We start from the raw sequence: 17,918 nt of genomic DNA, 5'->3' as shown, positions 1-17,918 counted from the left end.
ACCAGTGATCTATGCCATTGGTTATTTGCTTTGAGTTGGTGATGCTTTTTGAGCACAGTCTTAAGTCTCTGTGTTAGGCTGTCTCTGCTTTGCCTCTGTGTCTTGCTTGTCTCAACCCCACTGGCTGTTAGGTCACAATGTTTCTGGAAGCAGTTTAAGGCCCATCCTCACACTGCCATGGCTTCCTTGTTGGCCCATGGCCCTGACCACCGGTTCACTGTCCCTTTGGCTCTGCTTGTCTGTTCATTCTTATCTGGTTAGAGTATTTCTGTTCCTTCTGGGTCTGAGGCAGCAGGCCTTGTGGATTTCTACGTCTCCTATTTCAATCTCTCTCTGATGAAGACTCAAGGGCAATCCATTCGTAAGCTGGCGGAGGTTGAGTGTTGTCATTCTTTAAGCCCACTGAGGCATAACTACTTTGCAAAACATGCAGTCGGGAACATGCTACTAAGCTTCGCATTTTGTCTTTAAAAGAAAAAAGAGATGCAGTTTCAGAACCAGTCAAGATGCTAGCATAAATTTGTCATTCATTTCTCTCCTTATGTATTCATGATGTATTTTATCCGCACCAATAGAACTCTAGTAAGATTAGCAAAAGGAGAAATAGAGGATTCAAATGCATTCATCATGAAAATAATTCCTCCCAACTTATGTGTGAACTTCTCATGGCATTTATAGAGCTGAGAACTAGAAAAGAGATGGACAAATAAAATGACATCTTACAAACCTACTGAAAATGGAAGTTGATTCTATTATGATGAATGTCTTTCAGGCGACCTTGACAGAAGTATACAGTCAGTGTCAAAGGTACTATCAAGTGTTCCAAGCAGCTAATGATTGGCTTGAGGATGCCCAAGAAATGTTGCAGCTGGCAGGCAATGGCCTAGATGTTGAGAGTGCAGAAGAAAACCTCAAAAGTCACGTGGAATTTTTCAAAACAGAGGGTCAGTTGCACAGCAACGTGGAGGAGCTCCGAGATCTTGTGACCAAGCTGGACCCACTCATCAAGCTAACCGGAAAGGAAGAGCTAGCACAGAAGATGGCTTCCCTGGAAAAGAGAAGTCAGAGGGTCATTGAGGACTCCCACGCCCAGCGGGACCTCCTGCAGAGGTATTTAGAGCAGCTTCCTGCTAAACATCAACATGCTATATAATGTGTGTAGTAACACACATTAGTGCATAAATTCACTTTTCTCTCTTATCATCAGACATGTGGACAGTGGGGCTCTATGTAGAAATAACTGGGTCTGTGTGGCTTACTCTCTCTGTCGGACTCTTTCAAGATGTGCCGTGCAGTGGCGAGAGTATCAGAAAGCAAGGGAAGAGGTGATCGAGTTGATGAATGATGCGGAGAAGAAGCTGTCTGAGTTTTCAGTGTTGAAGACTTCTTCCAGCCGGGAAGCCAAAGAAAACTTGTCAAAACACAAGGTCAGTCCTGTCGTTGTTATTTTCACGCTTCTCCGTGTGAACCGCAACACAAGTCTTTGTTGTGCTATGGTGTTTTCAGAATCACATCATTAAGTCTTTATTTCCATCTCGCTTCCTTCGGCATGATAAAGACACAATAAAACCACATCTCATAGTTGGGGATGCTCACAAGAAACGCATAGTTAAGACTCAAAAGAGAAATCCAAACCGTCTGTTTCTAGTAATATAAGGTGCTTAAAAATAGCAGCAAAGGGCTGGGGAGATGGCTCAGTGGGTGTAAGTGCTCGCTACATCAGCCTGACAGTCTGAGTAGGATCCCTGAACCCACATAAAAAGTTAGGTGCTCAGGCACAGGTTAGTGATCCTAGCACCTCCACAGCAAGAGGGGAGGCGTCAATGGGAGAAGCTCCCAGAAGCTCCAGGAATCAGTACATCAACAGAAAACAAGAGGGGGCATCCTCTGCAAGACAGGTGGAAAGAGAACTGACTCATGAAAAGTCACCTTTAACCCCTGCCCATAGCCCCCAGAATGAATAAATAACTAAACCCTTTAACATGACACTGAGTACTGTCTCTTGCTTAATTGGATTAACTCAAACAAAATCCAGAAAGTGATACCTGAGTGCCCCTCAACTAGCTTAGCAATGTAAGGAAGACTATAGCATTCTAAATTACTAAATTCAATTTGCTATCGTTTTTGTTGATCTTCAGAAATTTAAAAAAAAATTCATCTCAAGTAGAAAATAACTTGTCTTTCATAAATAAATAATTTTACCTTTCAAAATAAATCTAAACCCAACTCTGATAAGTCACAAGTAGAGTTATTAAAGGAAACAAAATATATTCATAATTATTAATTTACTTTTGGGTTTTTAAGGGCAGGTTTCCTGGTAGCCCAGGCTGGCCTTGAACGCTCCATGTAGCCAAAGATACCTTGACCCCACCCCCCAAATCTCTTGCTTTGCCTCCCCACCACAAGAATTACAGACGTGCACCACCATGACTGCCTGAGGAGCCTAAATTTATACAGAAACATTTCCTTTTTGCAAGTGTCTTTGGGCTTTACCCAAGTCCATAGAACTTTAAAAAAAAAAATCAACCTTTCTCTAACTCCTCTACTCACCCCCAACCCTGCACTAGGCTTTAGTGTCTGTAGTTGACTCTTTCCATGAGAAAATTGTGGCTCTGGAGGAAAAAGCATCACAACTAGAGAAAACCGGAAACGATGCAAGCAAAGCGACCCTAAGCAGGTCGATGACCACTGTCTGGCAGCGCTGGACGCGTCTCCGTGCTGTGGCCCAGGACCAGGAGAAGACACTGGAGGATGCAGTAGATGAGTGGAAGGGCTTGAGCGATAAGGTAACTTTCATTACACATTGCCCTAAGCTGTGTTTCGTTCGCTTTCTCAAAGATTAGAGTGTGTTTTTAAAAGCTGGTATCCTATTAGTTACTTTTCTGTTACTGTGATAAAACACCAGGACCAAGGCAACTTAGGGAAGAAAGAGTTTATCTCGGTGTACGGTTCCAGAGGGTTAGTTTCCTCAGTGGCAGGGAGGCATGGCAGCAGGCGGCAGACAGCAGGCAGGTGGCAGGCCTGGCAGTTGGCGCTCACCAGCACTAAGCAGAGATCACAGGCTGGGAGCAGGGGAAGCCCTGAGCTCTCAAAGGCCTGCCACAGTGACACACTTCCTCCAGTAAGGCCACACCTCTTAAATCTCCTCAAGCAGGTTCATCAACTGGGGACCAAGTATTCAAATACCCCAGAGTGGGGGTTGGGGATGGGGCATTTCTCATTCACATAGCCACCTGCTTCTCTTTTGAAATCAGTCTTATGAGACTTTCATTATTTGTTTTTCATTTTCATGAAAACTAACCTATGAAACAAACTGTTATGTGCATTGTACAGCTTAGTTCTAAGTTAGGATCAAATGGCATGCGGAGAGCAATAGGCGTGTGACACAGAGCAGAACAGTAGAGTGCCAGGGACAGAAGGACGTGAGGGGCAGCACGGGAAAGCCAGGGAGATTGGAGAGGGTAGACGGGCATCTGCTGTTGTGGATGTTAACTTTAAAATAGATCAGGGCCAGCAAGTAAAAGGGCTTGTGACACAAGGCTGGTGCCCTGATTTGGTCCTCAGAGCCCATAGTGAAGTGACAAAGCAGAGCGTGAAAAGTTGTCCTATGGTATTCACTTGTGTGTTACACCTACGCCTGTGCTCTCGTTCTTATGCATGCCTCTTGAGCGCATGCAAACAAGTGCGAGCACAAACACACACACACACACACACACACACACAAATAATAAAAAGCTTCAAAAATAAATATATAAATAAACTTTTAAAATTAAATTTAAACAATGAAATTTTGAAATGAAGACAAGCCAGGGTAAGCCCCGTTTGTTTTTAACGTATTTTGGGAAAAGTTCAAAATAATTTTTTTCTTTGTTGTAAAAATAAATATTTAACACACTCCTCAAATCTGTGTGTAAGGTTTGATGTTTTTGATGTTTTAGCCATGTCTTTTTTGTCACACACACACACACACACACACACACACACACACACACACACAATCACGAGTGTGGACGCACATGCGCATACACTCAAGCTAACTTTAAATGTGGATGTTTTATGTGTTCGGTCCATTTAAAGTTTCTCTGCCACTTGTAGTCTGTGACTGCCTTGGGGATTAATAATTTAAACCCAGAGTGGGACAGGTGGTCTTCCATGTTAAAGATGCCCATCATAGTTTTCATTTCTGAAATTTAGAGTTTACGTCATCACGTTACTGGTGTCAAGCGTGGCACTCACTGGACTCTCGATGTTCTTTCCAGGCTAACTTTGAGCTTCATATGATTATTTACTTGCTGTTAGGTTAAAGAAGCCGCCAAAATGATGGACCAGCTGCAAGGTAAATTCCCTGGAAGCTCCGCAGAGAAAGCCTCAAAAGCGGAGCTCATGGCCCTGCTTGAGTGCCAGGACACATACTTGTTGGAGCTGGAGCAGCAGCAGCTGGCCCTGGGTGTGCTGCAGCAGCGAGCGCTGAGCATGCTGCAAGATGGAGCTCTCCCTAGCCCTGGAGAAGAGGTTCCCGTCCTGCAGGAAATCACAGCGATGCAAGATCAGTGTCTCAAGTAATTGCATACCTGTTTTGTTCTCTGTCACAACGGGCCTGAACTCAAAGGGACATGGTGACAGTCAGGTTTGGGAGTGAGTACTCGGTCCTGCAGCTGCAAACAGTGGTGATGCGCTCCTATCCTTTACTTCTGGGCTTGCTTAACTCGTCCAGTCGTCATTAGACAAGTACATATTTGATAATAGATATCTTATGCAGTGATAAGAGCCAGGAGGGAGGGTTCCTCACTGGGTCAAGTGCCTGTTGTACAAGCACGATTATCCAAGTTTGATGCCCAGCACTCATATTTTTAAGAAGTAGGGGCTGGAGTTAAGAGCACTGGCTGCTCTTCCAGAGGTCCTGAGTTCAATTCCCAGCAAGCACAGGGTGTCTCACAGCCATCTGTAATGAGAGCTGGTGCCCTCTTCTGGTGTCCAGGCACACATGCAGGCAGAATACTGTATGTGTAATAAATAAATAAATCTTTAAAAAAAAAAAAAAAGAAGAAGAAGAAGAAGGAAAAGCTGAACATGGTCGTGAATACTTATGATCCCAGCAATAGAGATTCAGAGACAGGCAGGCCTCTGCAGCTTGTTGGCCAGGCAGCTTTGCCTAGTCCATGAACTCTAGGTCATAGAGACTCTATCTGAAAAGAAAACAAAGCAAAACAAAACAGAAAAGTGAATAGCTCCTGAGGAATTGCAGCCAAGTTTGACCTCTGGCCTCTGTATACATGCACACATGCATGCATCTGCATATACACATACACTCGTATCCGCCCCACACACATCCACATACCCCCCACAGATAGAGACAGAGAAAGAGAGAGAGAGATGGAGACAGAGAGATGGAGACAGAGAGGGAGAAGCCAGACTCACTGCTTACCTTCCTGCACATGCTTTAAAGTGCTGATAGGTGAACAAAGGAGCCTTTTCAGCAAAGTACTGCAAAGACTGCAAAAACTTGTCCCTGTTCTTGTCATTCTGACAAAAGCACCTCAAGGAAGGAAATGTCCATTCGCTCTGTGGTCCGAGGGGATACGGTCCACCAAGCAGGGAAGGCATGATGGACTCATCACATCCAAGTCGGGGAAACCGCCATGAATGGTGGCGCCCAGTTTGGTTTCTCTTGTTTTCCTTTTCGTTCACTCTGGGCCTAGCCTAGCCTGTGGGATAGGTGAGGCACCCACGCCTCAGGAGAGGTCATCCCCTTCCAGTTCAGCATCTCTGGGAAGTCCCTTACAAACGTGCTCTACGTATGCTTCCAGGGACCCTGGCAGTGAAGACTAAACCTGGCAGACGCTAACAAACCATAAGCAGAGGCAGCTGGTCTAGGAGGGACGGCAAAGACAGTGTCTGTCCTGCAGCTGGAGACTGAGTGCATCAGAATGCCATCGGGGTGGAACAACATATAGAAACCTTAGAAAGCCTTTGGGTGGTGGGGGAGGGGATGAGCGACCCAACAGATAACAAGTGCCAGGCATAGTGACACATACTTATCACCGATCTTAGCACTCGGCATGCTGAGGCAGGAGGATCATGAGTTCGAGGCCTGGCTATGTCGTGAGTCCCCAGGTTAGACATGGGACTTCTGCAACTGAGCAATATTTAAAATGTCGGTTTGGTGAAGCTTGATGTCTCACTGGTGGTATCGGGTGACAGGGACAAGAATGACACAGAATTCTAGGCAGTTAAGCCCGCGCACTAGTAGTGAATCTAGGAGAAAGTTCATCTCGGATTCACTTCTTGTATAGTTGGGAAAATGTCTTCAGATAATTTAATTAGTCTATTAAGTAGCATTACCTTATACAAATCCATATTCACCTCTCAGCTATTAATGATGATAGGGTAATCTGATGCCATATACTGAAAGGCCTTTTTATATCCTGTGTCAGTGACATTATCATGGTGACATGTCTAAAGCTTGAGTCTTTCTTTAAAGGCTGCATCTCACAGCCACATACATTCCAATGACACATCATTCAAATGGTGATGACACGGTACTATTTGAGCAAATTTGAAAGGTGAAGAAGAGAGTCTGGCAATCTAGGTTTCCTGCATAGAGAAATAAATAGCAATTTAGTGGCAGGGAGCAAAGTGAACTCTCAAATTTCCAAAGATAAATTATTCACCTCCCGTGACGCAAATTCTTCTGTTATACTTGAACTGATCCTTGGTGTCGCTAACGAATATCTGCAAGAATTAGAAGTAACATTACCTGCCAGAGCATCCTAGGTTTCCCCATCCTATGCCTTTTATAAAACTGTGTCATGCCCACTTCCGCTTTCTCCCTCTGCTATTTTGAAGCATGCAGGAGAAAGCGAAGAACCATGGCAAGCTGCTGAAGCAGGAGCTACAAGAGCGGGAAGCAGTGGAGAGCCGTATTAATTCTGTCAAGTCTTGGGTTCAAGAAACGAAGGAATATTTAGGGAATCAGACAATCGAGATAGACACGCAGCTGGAAGGCCTGAAGGTACAGAAGTCTCCTGGCTCTCCGTGTCACCTTTGCTTTGCTTGTTCGTATGCACTCTTAATGGACTGTGAATTAGAATTTTAGGCATGTATTATATATACATGGTATATAGAAGGTGGTATATGCATGGTATATACAAGATATAATGTATTATTCTTTATGGGATCATCTGCCTGATGAAAGGGAGCACACTGGAGTTTATTTCTCTTGAAGGATATTTCCCTAGTTTTACCTTTAATCACACTGATGCAAACTAGATAGCTTTATCTCTATATTCATAAAAGATGTATTGCTTATCGGGTACCTAGACTTTTCCTGTTTTGCTTTCCTTCCTCAGAGCCTCCTGGCTGAAGCCACCAGCCACCACGAGAGCATCGAGAAACTTGCAGAGGAACAGAAGAATAAGTACTTGGGCCTTTACTCTATACTGCCATCTGAAATCTCTCTCCAGCTGGCTGAAGTTGCGCTAGACCTAAAAATCCATGATCAGGTAAACTTGAGAGAGAGAGAGAGAGAGAGAGAGAGAGAGAGAGAGAGAGAGAGAGAGAGAGAGAGAGAGAGAGAGAGAGAGAGAAGACAGACAGAGACAGACAGAGAGAGAGACACACACAGACAGACAGACAAGACAGACAGGCAGGCAGGCAGGCAGACATGGGTGGGAGTTGGGGGTGGCTTTCTATTCTTTCACAGAGTTGGTCCTATGAGATGGACCTTGGTCTGCACAATCATAAACCAATGTAAATAATAGGCCACTGTAAAAGAGTTAGCATTCAGATGACCACAGCTAAGAACAATAGCGCCATATGAGTACACTGTTTATTTTCCTCATCACTGTGACAGAAAACCTGACAGAAGCAAGTCAGGGAAAAAGGAGTTGCTAGGACTCAGGGAGAACATTGTGTCGTGGTGGTGAAGGCATGGCAGGGATGTGTGACTGGGACTCATATATTGGAGACCAGAAAGTAAAAAAAACTTGGGCTACAAGAAGAGATGGCTATAAACTTCAATTGTTGCCCGCTGGAACCCACATCTTTCCAGCTACATCCCATGCTCAAAAAGGTCTAAATCATGCCCAAATATTACCCAGTAACTGGGAACCTGGTACTCAAGGCACAAACAAAGAAATATCTGCTTCTCCCACGTGTGTAAAATAATATCTTAAACGAAAAAGTAAGATATGACATGTTCCAATATTAATATTGAATAACCAGAGTGTACCAGTCACTTTGCAAGCTGTGATTTTAGCTCAGCAAGGTATGAGGTATGAGGTAGGTGAGGGAAGGAAAGGGGCACCCATGGGAAGAAAGTACAGCCAGGGATGTCACTATCACAAGTGTGCCTGCTGAGAGTCCAGTCCATGCCGCCAGAGGAAGGGCTTTGTTCTGCCCTTCCTCCTCCACAAAAACAAAAACAAAAACAAAAATCAACCAACTGAAGGCACACCACAGTCACAACTCAGGAGCACAGACAAGAAAATTGTTTGAAACAAGAAATATATAGTCCTTTCCTGTGCAGAGACCAGGGGATTTTTAGATATTGCGCCCATAAAGAGGGATACACTTTCATGAAAAAAAAAAAAGCATCGTGTAGCATCTGTGTGGAAGTGTAGGGGTGGTTAGAATTCTCTTTGCAGCTGATTGCGAGAGCCGTTAGAGTTCAATTATAAGCAGGGCAGTGGTGGCGCACACCTTTAATCCCAGCACTCTGGAGGCAGAGGCAGGCGGATCGCTCTGAGTTCAAGTATAGCCAGGGATACACAAAGAAACCCAGTCTCAAAAAAAAAAAAAAAAAAAAAAAAAAAAGAAAAAGAAAAAGGAAAAGAAAAGAAAGAAAGAAAGAAAATCAAATTTAGGCTTGTTTAAAGTTTATTTGTTTGCTTGCTAGAGCTATTCTGTACACTCTGGCTACTTTGGTGGTTTAAGTCAAAATGATGCAGACCAAGACACTGCTAATGCAGCCCTGCTTCTCTGAGGATCCTAAGGACCTTTCTTGTAGCTAAGGGAAATTATTTGTGATTTACTTATTTATTGTTAAGACAGGCTCACTACTGTAACCCAGCCTGGCTTTAAAATCATGATCCTTCTTTTTCTGCCTCGGCCTCTTGAATGCTGGGGAATAGGTGAGTATTAGCACATCCAGTTGCTTTTGTGTTCTTGGTAATTTTCCCCCCATAATTTTACTCTTGAAAAAAAAATACATGGAGTGAATGTTGCTATAAATCAACTCAAGCCCATTATATTTATATTTTTACTTTATTTTTTTCTTTGGCTTTGTGGGGTTTTTTTTTGTTTTTGTTTTTGTTTTTGTTTTTGTTTCTTCTTGGTTTTTTTGAGACAGAGTTTCTCTGTGTAGCCTTGGATGTCCTGGAATCACTGTGTAAACCGTGCTGGCCTTGAATTCACAGCTATCCCCCTGCCTCTGTCTCTCTGAGTGCTGGGATTAAAGGCTTGTGCTGCCGCGCCCGGCTTTGTGGGTTTTTTTGAGACAGGGTTTCTGTGTAGTCTTGGCTGTCCTGGACAGTCAGTTTGTAGAATAGGCTGGCCTTGAACTCATAGTGATCCACCTGCTTCTGCCTGAGTGCTGGGATTAAAGGTATGTGCCACCATGCCTAGCTTCCACTGTAAGTGTGTGTGTGTGTGTGTGTGTGTGTGTGTGTGTGTGTGTGTGTGTGTGTGTGTTGCTGGGGACTAAACTCATGGCTTCACAGAAGCTGCTGGGCAAGTACCCTACCAGTGAGCCACACAAATCACATTTTGTAAGCTCCTTTCTCATTGCATCCATTCCTGCTTTGTTGGTATGTGCTAGGGATGTAATGAAGTTAAGGAAACAGCTGGGATGTCACTATCAGACGCTTTGAAAATAATGCTTAAAAACAGTCTATATGCCTCCAACTGTTGGTATGTAGGTTTCTATTTCATGAGGGAGAAAAAAATCCGAGGAGATGGCAAGATGGCTCAGCTAGAAAAGCCATTTATTGCCAAGCCTGATGTTCCAAGTTTGGCCCCCAGAACTCCCATGGTGGAAGGAGAGAGCTGTCTCCTAGGAGTCAGTGCTCTGGCCTTTACAAGTGTGCTGTTTTACACACACACACACACACACACACACACACACACACACACACACACACACAGACACACATGTACACATAGTAACAAGAACAAAAAGGCTGTAACGCGTTTGTATATCACAGGTCAATGATTAGGCAGGTGAGGATCAGCTGCCTACAGAGCTATACTAGCGAGCCACTGTAAATATTTCATGAATGACTCAGAGAATAGACATTGATTCTTTTCTTACTGAAACAGCAGAAGGAGCATAGTAAGTGCACAAACCTACTGAGAGTAAATCACCCTTGAAGCCTTGGGGGCTTGTACCTGCTTCCTCTAAAAAACAAAACAAAACAAAACAAAAAAAAAAAAAACCTTATTTATTTATTCCTATGTGTGCCTATGCACATATGGGGGCGGGTGGAACAGAAGAAAGCATCCACTGTCCTCCTGTACCACTCTCCATCCTTTTGAAGCAGGGTCTCTTCCTGAATGCAGGGATCTTGTTTTCTCATTGAGGCTGGAAGTCAGCAGCCTCAGTGATCCCTCTGTGTCTGCACCCTGTGGAACTGTGGTTACAGTCAGGCACCTGGATTCTGAGATCCCAACTTTGGTCCTCACAGTTGTCCAAGTACTTCTGAACCTTAAGCCGTCTCTGCAGCCCCTCGGACGCACTTCCATGCAGCCCATTGGCGTCAAAGCAGCACTGTCTGCCTAAAATGTGACCAGTCAGCATCATTTGGGAATTTTAATATCTCTTATCCGATTTCAACAATGACTGTTTTTGATGTCCCTCTTGATTGTTTAGATCCAAGAGAAGGTGCAAGAAATTGAGCAGGCCCAGACCGTGAGCCAAGAGTTCGGTCGCCAGATCCAGAAAGTAGCCAAAGATCTCACAAGCGTTCTAACAAAGCTGAAAGCCAAAACCGACAATCTAGTTCAAGCTAAGGCTGACCAGAAGGTAAGGGAATGGTGGAATGGAAAGGCAAGGGGCGCTGCTGGCTACTGGATAGACTGCTACTGTATCCAGGCAACTCGCTTACGGTTAGGTAGAGCTCTTAGCAAACCACTAAACCTAGTGGTAAAGGCAGGTAGTTAAGACATCTGATAGTACACCTTTAATCCCAGCACTCAGGAGGCAGAGGCAGATGGATTGCTGTGAGTTCGAGGCCAGCCTGGTCTACAAAGTGAGTCCAGGACAGCCAAGGCTGCACAGAGAAACCCTTTCTCAAAAAACAAAACAAAACAAAACAAAACAAAAAAGACACTATGTAAATGTAACACTAGTCCAGTTAGGCAAATGATCATTGTAATAGAAATGCACTAACAGATGTGCATGCATGTGTATATAACAGAGTATCAAAAGACTCATAATCACCAGAAGCACAAGCTTGTAAGTTCCAATGTGACACATATTTTGTGTTTGTAACCTGTCGATGAGCCAAGGAGCTCAGGTTCACTGGGTGAGGTAGAAGGAAAAACCAGTCGTCTCATGGGGAAGCAGATAGACGGTTCAGAGCACACCCTGCTCTGCCACTCTTACTCAAGAAAAGGAAACAGCTAAATCACAGTAGCATGATTATTTTTATAATTTTTACCCTTAACACTAACCACCTAAATATAATCCTTCGGATCTTATAAAATCCCGAATTTTCTATAATCTTGTGTTTTTCTTTCATACTGACGACCGTTTAGATGCTGGGAGAAGAGTTAGATGGCTGCAATTCAAAGTTAATGGAATTAGATGCTGCCATACAGGCATTCTCGGAGCGGCACAGTCGGCTGGGCAAGCCATTGGCCAAGAAGTTAGGGAAAGTGACTGAACTCCATCAGCAAACCATCAGGCAGGCTGAAACCCGGCTGTCCAAGCTCAACCAGGTATGTATGTGCCCCAGGCCGGTAACCCAAGTGCCTTAAGGCAGGCATTATACCATTCTCTTATGAAGATTAATAAAAAGACAGTACTGGCAATCACGTAGAAGTTTTGCTATAGCTTATTTTCTGCAATGTTTCTATGATTTATGTATAAACCTTTGACTGACAAAATTTCACATGTTGGCAGTTATAGACTTTGTAAACTGGAGATGTAATTGTAAAAAGAATAGCCATCCAGGAATGAGTTTTATAAAAATCAGTTTAGGGCAGATTCAAATATTTTAAAGTTGTCTACATGGCCATATACATCATCTTAATTTTTGATTGTAGATTGGCCTTTGCAAGTCTACTAGGCATAAATCTTTACAATCAGGTTAAAGTTAAAGTCATTCAGCTTTTTCTTTGTGATTTTTTCATATAGCCTAAGCTGGCCTCAAACTCACTCAGTATAGCCAAGTAGGACCGTCATTTCCTCATCCTCCTGCCTCCACCTCCCAAGGACTGGGGTGGCAGGCACTGCTGTGCCCAGCTTAGGAATTGGTGGTTGTGATTGAGAGTTTTAGATCCTGCAGGATGCAGTGCCTGCCTGTTACCACCTTCACCCAACGGGATATGGAAGGAGGATAGAAACGAAAATAGTAATAATTAATAATAATAATAATAATAATAATAATAATAAATGGGAATGAAGAGGGAGAAAAAGAAAACTCACTCAAGCATACTATGAACTTGGATTTTTGCCCTAAAGTCACTGGAAAATCTTTGACACGTTTTTCCATAGGCAACTGACTTTCCACGGTCCCTTTCTATATCAGAGATATAGTAGCTGCCAGCTTCTGAGATGGCTGTATTAACGACACAGATTAGGGTTGAATTTCCCTCTCACAAGAGAGCACTTATGCTCACTTGAATGCTACTGACTTTTCAGGCATCATCACACTTAGAAGAGTACAATGAAACGCTCGGGTCCATTCTGAAGTGGATTGAGAAAGCGAAAGTCTTGGTGCACGGAAGCATTGCATGGAATTCTGCAAGCCAGCTCCGAGAACAGTACATCTTACACCAGGTAATTAAAAAAAAAAGTTAATTTAGCTGGTTAGACAGATGCAGCATTTAAATAACGTCTGTGTAAATCTATTGTAAGTTTCATATAAAAAGAATGCTTGAAATACCCAGTGAGTAAAGGCGGGTTACCACAAAGTGTGATGATTTACGTTTGATTGCCAGGTCTAACATGGTGGAAGGAGAGAACTGACTTCTGCAAGTTGTGTTCTGACCCTTCCTTGTGTGCTTTAGCATGTATGTGCCCCCTCCTAATAAAGAAACTGTATTCTAAAAAGAGAAAAGAAAGGAAAAGAAAACAACACTTGTTATTCTGGTTTGATCACAAGTAGCTAAGGGTGAGAATTCATTAGACAGTATAAACATGTATCTTCCACTTGCTTTCTACCACCTTTTCGCTGAGTCTGAAAACAATCACACACACACACACACACACACACTGCCTCCCCCAATCCCTCAACGCCCACCCATGCCCCGTGGTGGTACTTGTAGGTTTGTTTGGTTTTTTGTTTGTTGATTTTCGAGACAGGGTTTCTCTGTGTAGCCCTGGTTGTCCTGGAACTCAAACTCAGAAAGATCTACCTGCCTCTTCCTCCCAAGTGCTGGGATTAAAGTTGAGGAAATCCCCCCTCCCTCCCCAGACAAGGTTTCTCTGTATAGCCTTGGCTGTCCTGGAACTCCTCTTTGTAGGCCAGGCTAGCCTTGAACACAGAGAAGATCCGCCTACACTTCTGAAGGAAGTGTAGAGTGATGAGAGACATCACCCCCAGAAAGAAGGAAAAACCAAACTCTACCAACTGGTACTGTGTGATTAGGAACAAAACACTGTGTCGCTCAGATCTGCCTTCTCGTCTCTCGTATGCGAATGCCAATAATAACCCTGTGTGAGTCCCTGGGAGCCAGCATCCAACAGGTACCCACCGGGCAGGCGCACTCTGGCGCCCCATGCAGGCTCTCATACCTGCTTCCTCTGGGCTGCAGCCAGGGCTGAGTCATGTACCTTACTCAGGAGGTCAGAGCAGCTGAGAGCAGCTCCTACATTCACACCCCGGAGGATACACTACTTCACTTCCGCTAAACGTAGGAGACAAAAATGTTCCTTGTCTTTTGGTCATACTCGCTGGAAATTATTTCCTCCTTTTAGTTAAGTTATGGTTGAATTAAATACACATTTCTAACATAGCTTGCCGCAAAATACAGGCTGCCTTTTATTTAGGTTACATGGGTAGCCTCAGTAGTCTGTATTTTCCCATAGGACTGATAAATAAATTTCCTGTTTTCCTTCTATCTGATATGATTCTGGATTTTTTTTTTTTCCTCCTGGAATGTTTCCATGGCTCAGGTTCCAGCCCCTGTCTATCATCTGCCTCCTCAGTCACGTACGCGGCTCCAAGCTACAGACAACTGCGCCTCTCAGACGACTCAAACCGCTTGCTGTGTGGTGACACTTAGATGTCTGCAGACTAGGCTTATGGGACAAGTTAGCTGGTAAACAGTGGCAATGCAGCCAACTGTTAGGAAGCTAAAGATGAAGATTTAAGACCAGGAAAGATAAAGAGAATTTTAACTGTCAAGATAATAAGTCAGAGCCAGGCAGTGGTGGCGCACGCCTTTAATCCCAGCACTTGGGAGGCAGAGGCAGGCGGATCGCTGTGAGTTCGAGGCCAGCCTAGTCTACAAAGGGAGTCCAGGACAGCGAAGGCTATACAGAGAAACCCTGTCTTGAAAGATTAAATGAAAAACAATTAAATTTGAAAAGCTGTGACGGTAATATATAGTGATAATTGAAGATGGCACGGCTCTGTCCTGTTGATTTTATTTCTGGGATTCCTTAACTGATGCTAGTCCAAAATGTGGAAAATACTTAATGTGATATTAATATCTGTAGTGGGACTTTATTATTTATTTATTTGTGTGTGTGTGTGTGTGTGTGTGTGTGTGTGTGTGTGTGTGTGTGTGTGCATGTACCTGGCATTGGCATCCTTGGAACTGGAACAATAGGCAGTCGTGAGTTACCATGTGGGTGCTGGGAACAGACACTGGGTCCTCTACAGAGCAGCCAGTACCACAGAGCCCTCCCTGTGCCCCTGCCCTCCCTGCTTGAGCCCTCCCTGTGCCCCTGCCCTCCCTGCTTTGCCCCTCCCGTCAGTCTCCTTTGTTCCCCAGAGAGGCCTGGCTTTCACTTCATGAAGTCTTTATATGCTTTAGTGTAAATTCAGGAAAAGGCAGGCCCAGAAATATAATCAAGACACACAGTGTGTCCAAGCATCGAAGCTGCTGGAATCCCCATGTCCTGCCTCATAGGGAGGTAGCCTGGGCATGAGAGAACATAAATGTGCAAGTCCCACACTCAGTAAATAGCCTTGGTAAGCCGTTAAGGATCCTGGACACTACTTTGTTGTCTATACAACAGGGATAACAACGTACAGTCTGTAAATGGGTTCACAGGGGTGAGATGGCCAAGCGCTGTACCATGCTCATAAAAGCCCTCACAGCATACAGGGCAGTGTGTATTGTGTTAGCTCTGCTTGATCTCTCCCTGGTCTATTGCTGTTTATACTGCGTGTACACATATCTGCATTTATATGCCTGTACTGCATATTCGTATCCCTGGCTACGTATAGGTTTCACAAATATCTACTCTTCACTCTAGACGCTGCTAGAAGAGTCTGGAGAAATTGATAGTGACCTGGAGGCGATGGCGGAGAAAGTGCAACACCTTGCCAACGTGTACTGTACAGAGCAAATGTCACAGCAGGTGACACAGTTAGGAAGGGAGACTGAGGAGTTACGGCAGAGGATCAGAGTTCGTTTGCAGAGTCTCCAAGATGCAGCCAAGGTAAAAACAAACAAACAAACAAACAAACCACAACAACAATAAAACTGGCATGCTCGGGGAGAGAAAGTGTTCACCCGTGATGAGGAGGTAGTTTCTTCAGTATGTCTTTCTTCAGCTATGACTTTGAACTTTAAAGTCAATGCGGGGTTTGCTCTCCAGGACATGAAAAAGTTTGAAGCAGAGCTGAGAAACTTACAGGCGGCCTTGGAACAAGCCCAGGCAATTCTGACTTCTCCAGAAGTGGGGTGCCTCAGTCTCAAGGAGCAGCTGTCCCATCGACAGGTAAGCAAACTGAATTTAGGGTGGGGGCCTGGTGGTGGCACACGCCTTTACTCCCAGCACTCGGAAGGCAGGCGGATCGCTGTGAGTTCGAGGCCAGCCTGGTCTACAAAGTGAGTCCAGGACAGCCAGGGCTTCACAGAGAAACCCTGTCTCAAAAAACAAAAACAACAAATAAACAAATAATTTGGGGTGGACTTGGGAAATGGTCTAGTCATCAAAATTCTTAACTTACAATTATAGGATCAGGCCCCGAGAACTCATGTTAAAAATCTGGGCACAGTCAATCCCAGCACTTAGAGGGAGAGACCAGCAGACAAGGCCACCCAGTGCTACATGAGTTCCAGGCTAGCAAGGGCTACAGAGAGAGATCGTGTGTCAGAAAAAACAACAAAACTAGACAGAGTGTCCTACACTTAAAATCTCAGTGCCCAGGAGAAAGAAACTGGTAAATATCTGGGGCTGGCTGACTACCTAGGCAGCCCCACAAAAGCTCTGGGCCAGTGAGACAGCATGTCTTAAAACTGGAAAACATAACCAGATATTGAATAATGTTATCTGAACTTGCTATGTGCAATCCCCATTATGTACCTTCAAGTAGGAACTCAAATATATTTGTGCATTTACCCCCACACAAAGACATGAACACAAACACACACACACACACAATAATTTAAGATGAATGGGGTGGGGGCATGTTCTATTTTTTAAAAATTAGGATAGAAAGAAAAAGGTTTTCTATGCCCAGTGATAGTCTTAACACGAATGCATTATTTAGAACATAGATTCTTTGCAAACCGAGCTGACCCTGCAGCTACAATTCAGGAAATGTCTTTGTTTATGTGGTGCGTGATAAAATGACTAAAGGCTTAAACTCTGACATGGCCCCTTCCAGCATCTTCTGTCTGAAATGGAGGCACTGAAGCCAAAGGTGCAAGCTGTACAGCTCTGCCAGAGCGCTCTCCGGATCCCTGAGGATGTGGTCGCCAGCTTGCCTCTGTGCCACGCAGCCCTGCGGCTGCAGGAGGAAGCCAGCCAGCTGCAGCACACGGCCATCCAGCAGTACAACAGCATGCAGGCAGGTTCAGCTGGGCAGTCAGTTCAGTCAGCCCGGCCCACGCCGACAGAGCAAGTGCACATGAGTCATGGGCTGCTTTTCTTAGCATTGTGTGGGCTCAGCCATCAAAACACCCAGAGAGCTAAATTTGACAGTCTGTTGTAGTTATGTAAAAATCAAGAGATTAAGGCTCTGTTATGTGGATCATCCACAAAGGCCTGGGGAGGCTCTCTAAAAATTATCGTTTAGTGAAAATCATCTTTTGGTGAGGATTTTTTGAAATACAGAATGACTCATAGACATTGATTTTACATAGACATTATGGTCACCTATGTACTTGAAAACAATCTCGAGCCTGGTGGTATGTGCTTACTGTTCTATATTAGACAATTGCTTTCATATTTCATCCAGTTTACGCATTTTCTGCCCTAAGAAGGACATCCAAGCATAGCACTTCAACTCTTGAAGTAATCACAGAAAAATCATCTCCATGAAGAAATGATGCTACTAACTATATCGCTCCTTTTAAGTAGCATTCACCTGCTTTATGAATAGTTATATCTCATTAAAACCATGAGTGCTCAGCTGGGTGTGGGGACAGAGGCAGGTAGATCACTGTGAGTGAGTTCAGGGCCAGCCTGGTCTACAAAGCGAATCCAGGACAGGCAAGGCTACACAGAGAACCCCTGTTTCAAACAACAAAAACAAACAAACAAAAAACTCTGAGTGCTCATTTGAGTCACCGTC

The 17,918-nt window shown here is 44.2% G+C and overlaps 1 protein-coding gene across 18 annotated transcripts in view; it reads left to right on the top strand.

The window, feature by feature from the left end:
• SYNE1 (spectrin repeat containing nuclear envelope protein 1) overlaps window positions 1-17,918 on the top strand; it is a 463,289-nt gene that overhangs the window by 278,228 nt on the left and 167,143 nt on the right. For all 18 annotated transcript variants that reach the window (XM_084774487.1, XM_084774489.1, XM_084774503.1 and 15 more), the window contains 12 exons: window positions 773-1,110; window positions 1,283-1,427; window positions 2,568-2,786; window positions 4,300-4,559; window positions 6,847-7,012; window positions 7,350-7,502; window positions 10,868-11,020; window positions 11,755-11,937; window positions 12,863-13,000; window positions 15,650-15,835; window positions 15,995-16,117; window positions 17,010-17,192. In XM_084774487.1, the coding sequence (XP_084630613.1) occupies window positions 773-1,110; window positions 1,283-1,427; window positions 2,568-2,786; window positions 4,300-4,559; window positions 6,847-7,012; window positions 7,350-7,502; window positions 10,868-11,020; window positions 11,755-11,937; window positions 12,863-13,000; window positions 15,650-15,835; window positions 15,995-16,117; window positions 17,010-17,192 (2,247 nt within the window). The remainder of the gene's footprint in view (window positions 1-772; window positions 1,111-1,282; window positions 1,428-2,567; window positions 2,787-4,299; window positions 4,560-6,846; window positions 7,013-7,349; window positions 7,503-10,867; window positions 11,021-11,754; window positions 11,938-12,862; window positions 13,001-15,649; window positions 15,836-15,994; window positions 16,118-17,009; window positions 17,193-17,918) is intronic.

This window comes from Acomys minous, assembly GCF_964271855.1.
Source record: "Acomys minous genome assembly, chromosome: 3".
Taxonomy (NCBI): Eukaryota; Metazoa; Chordata; class Mammalia; order Rodentia; family Muridae; genus Acomys; species Acomys minous.
This window is presented reverse-complemented; position numbering and strand designations above follow the sequence as displayed.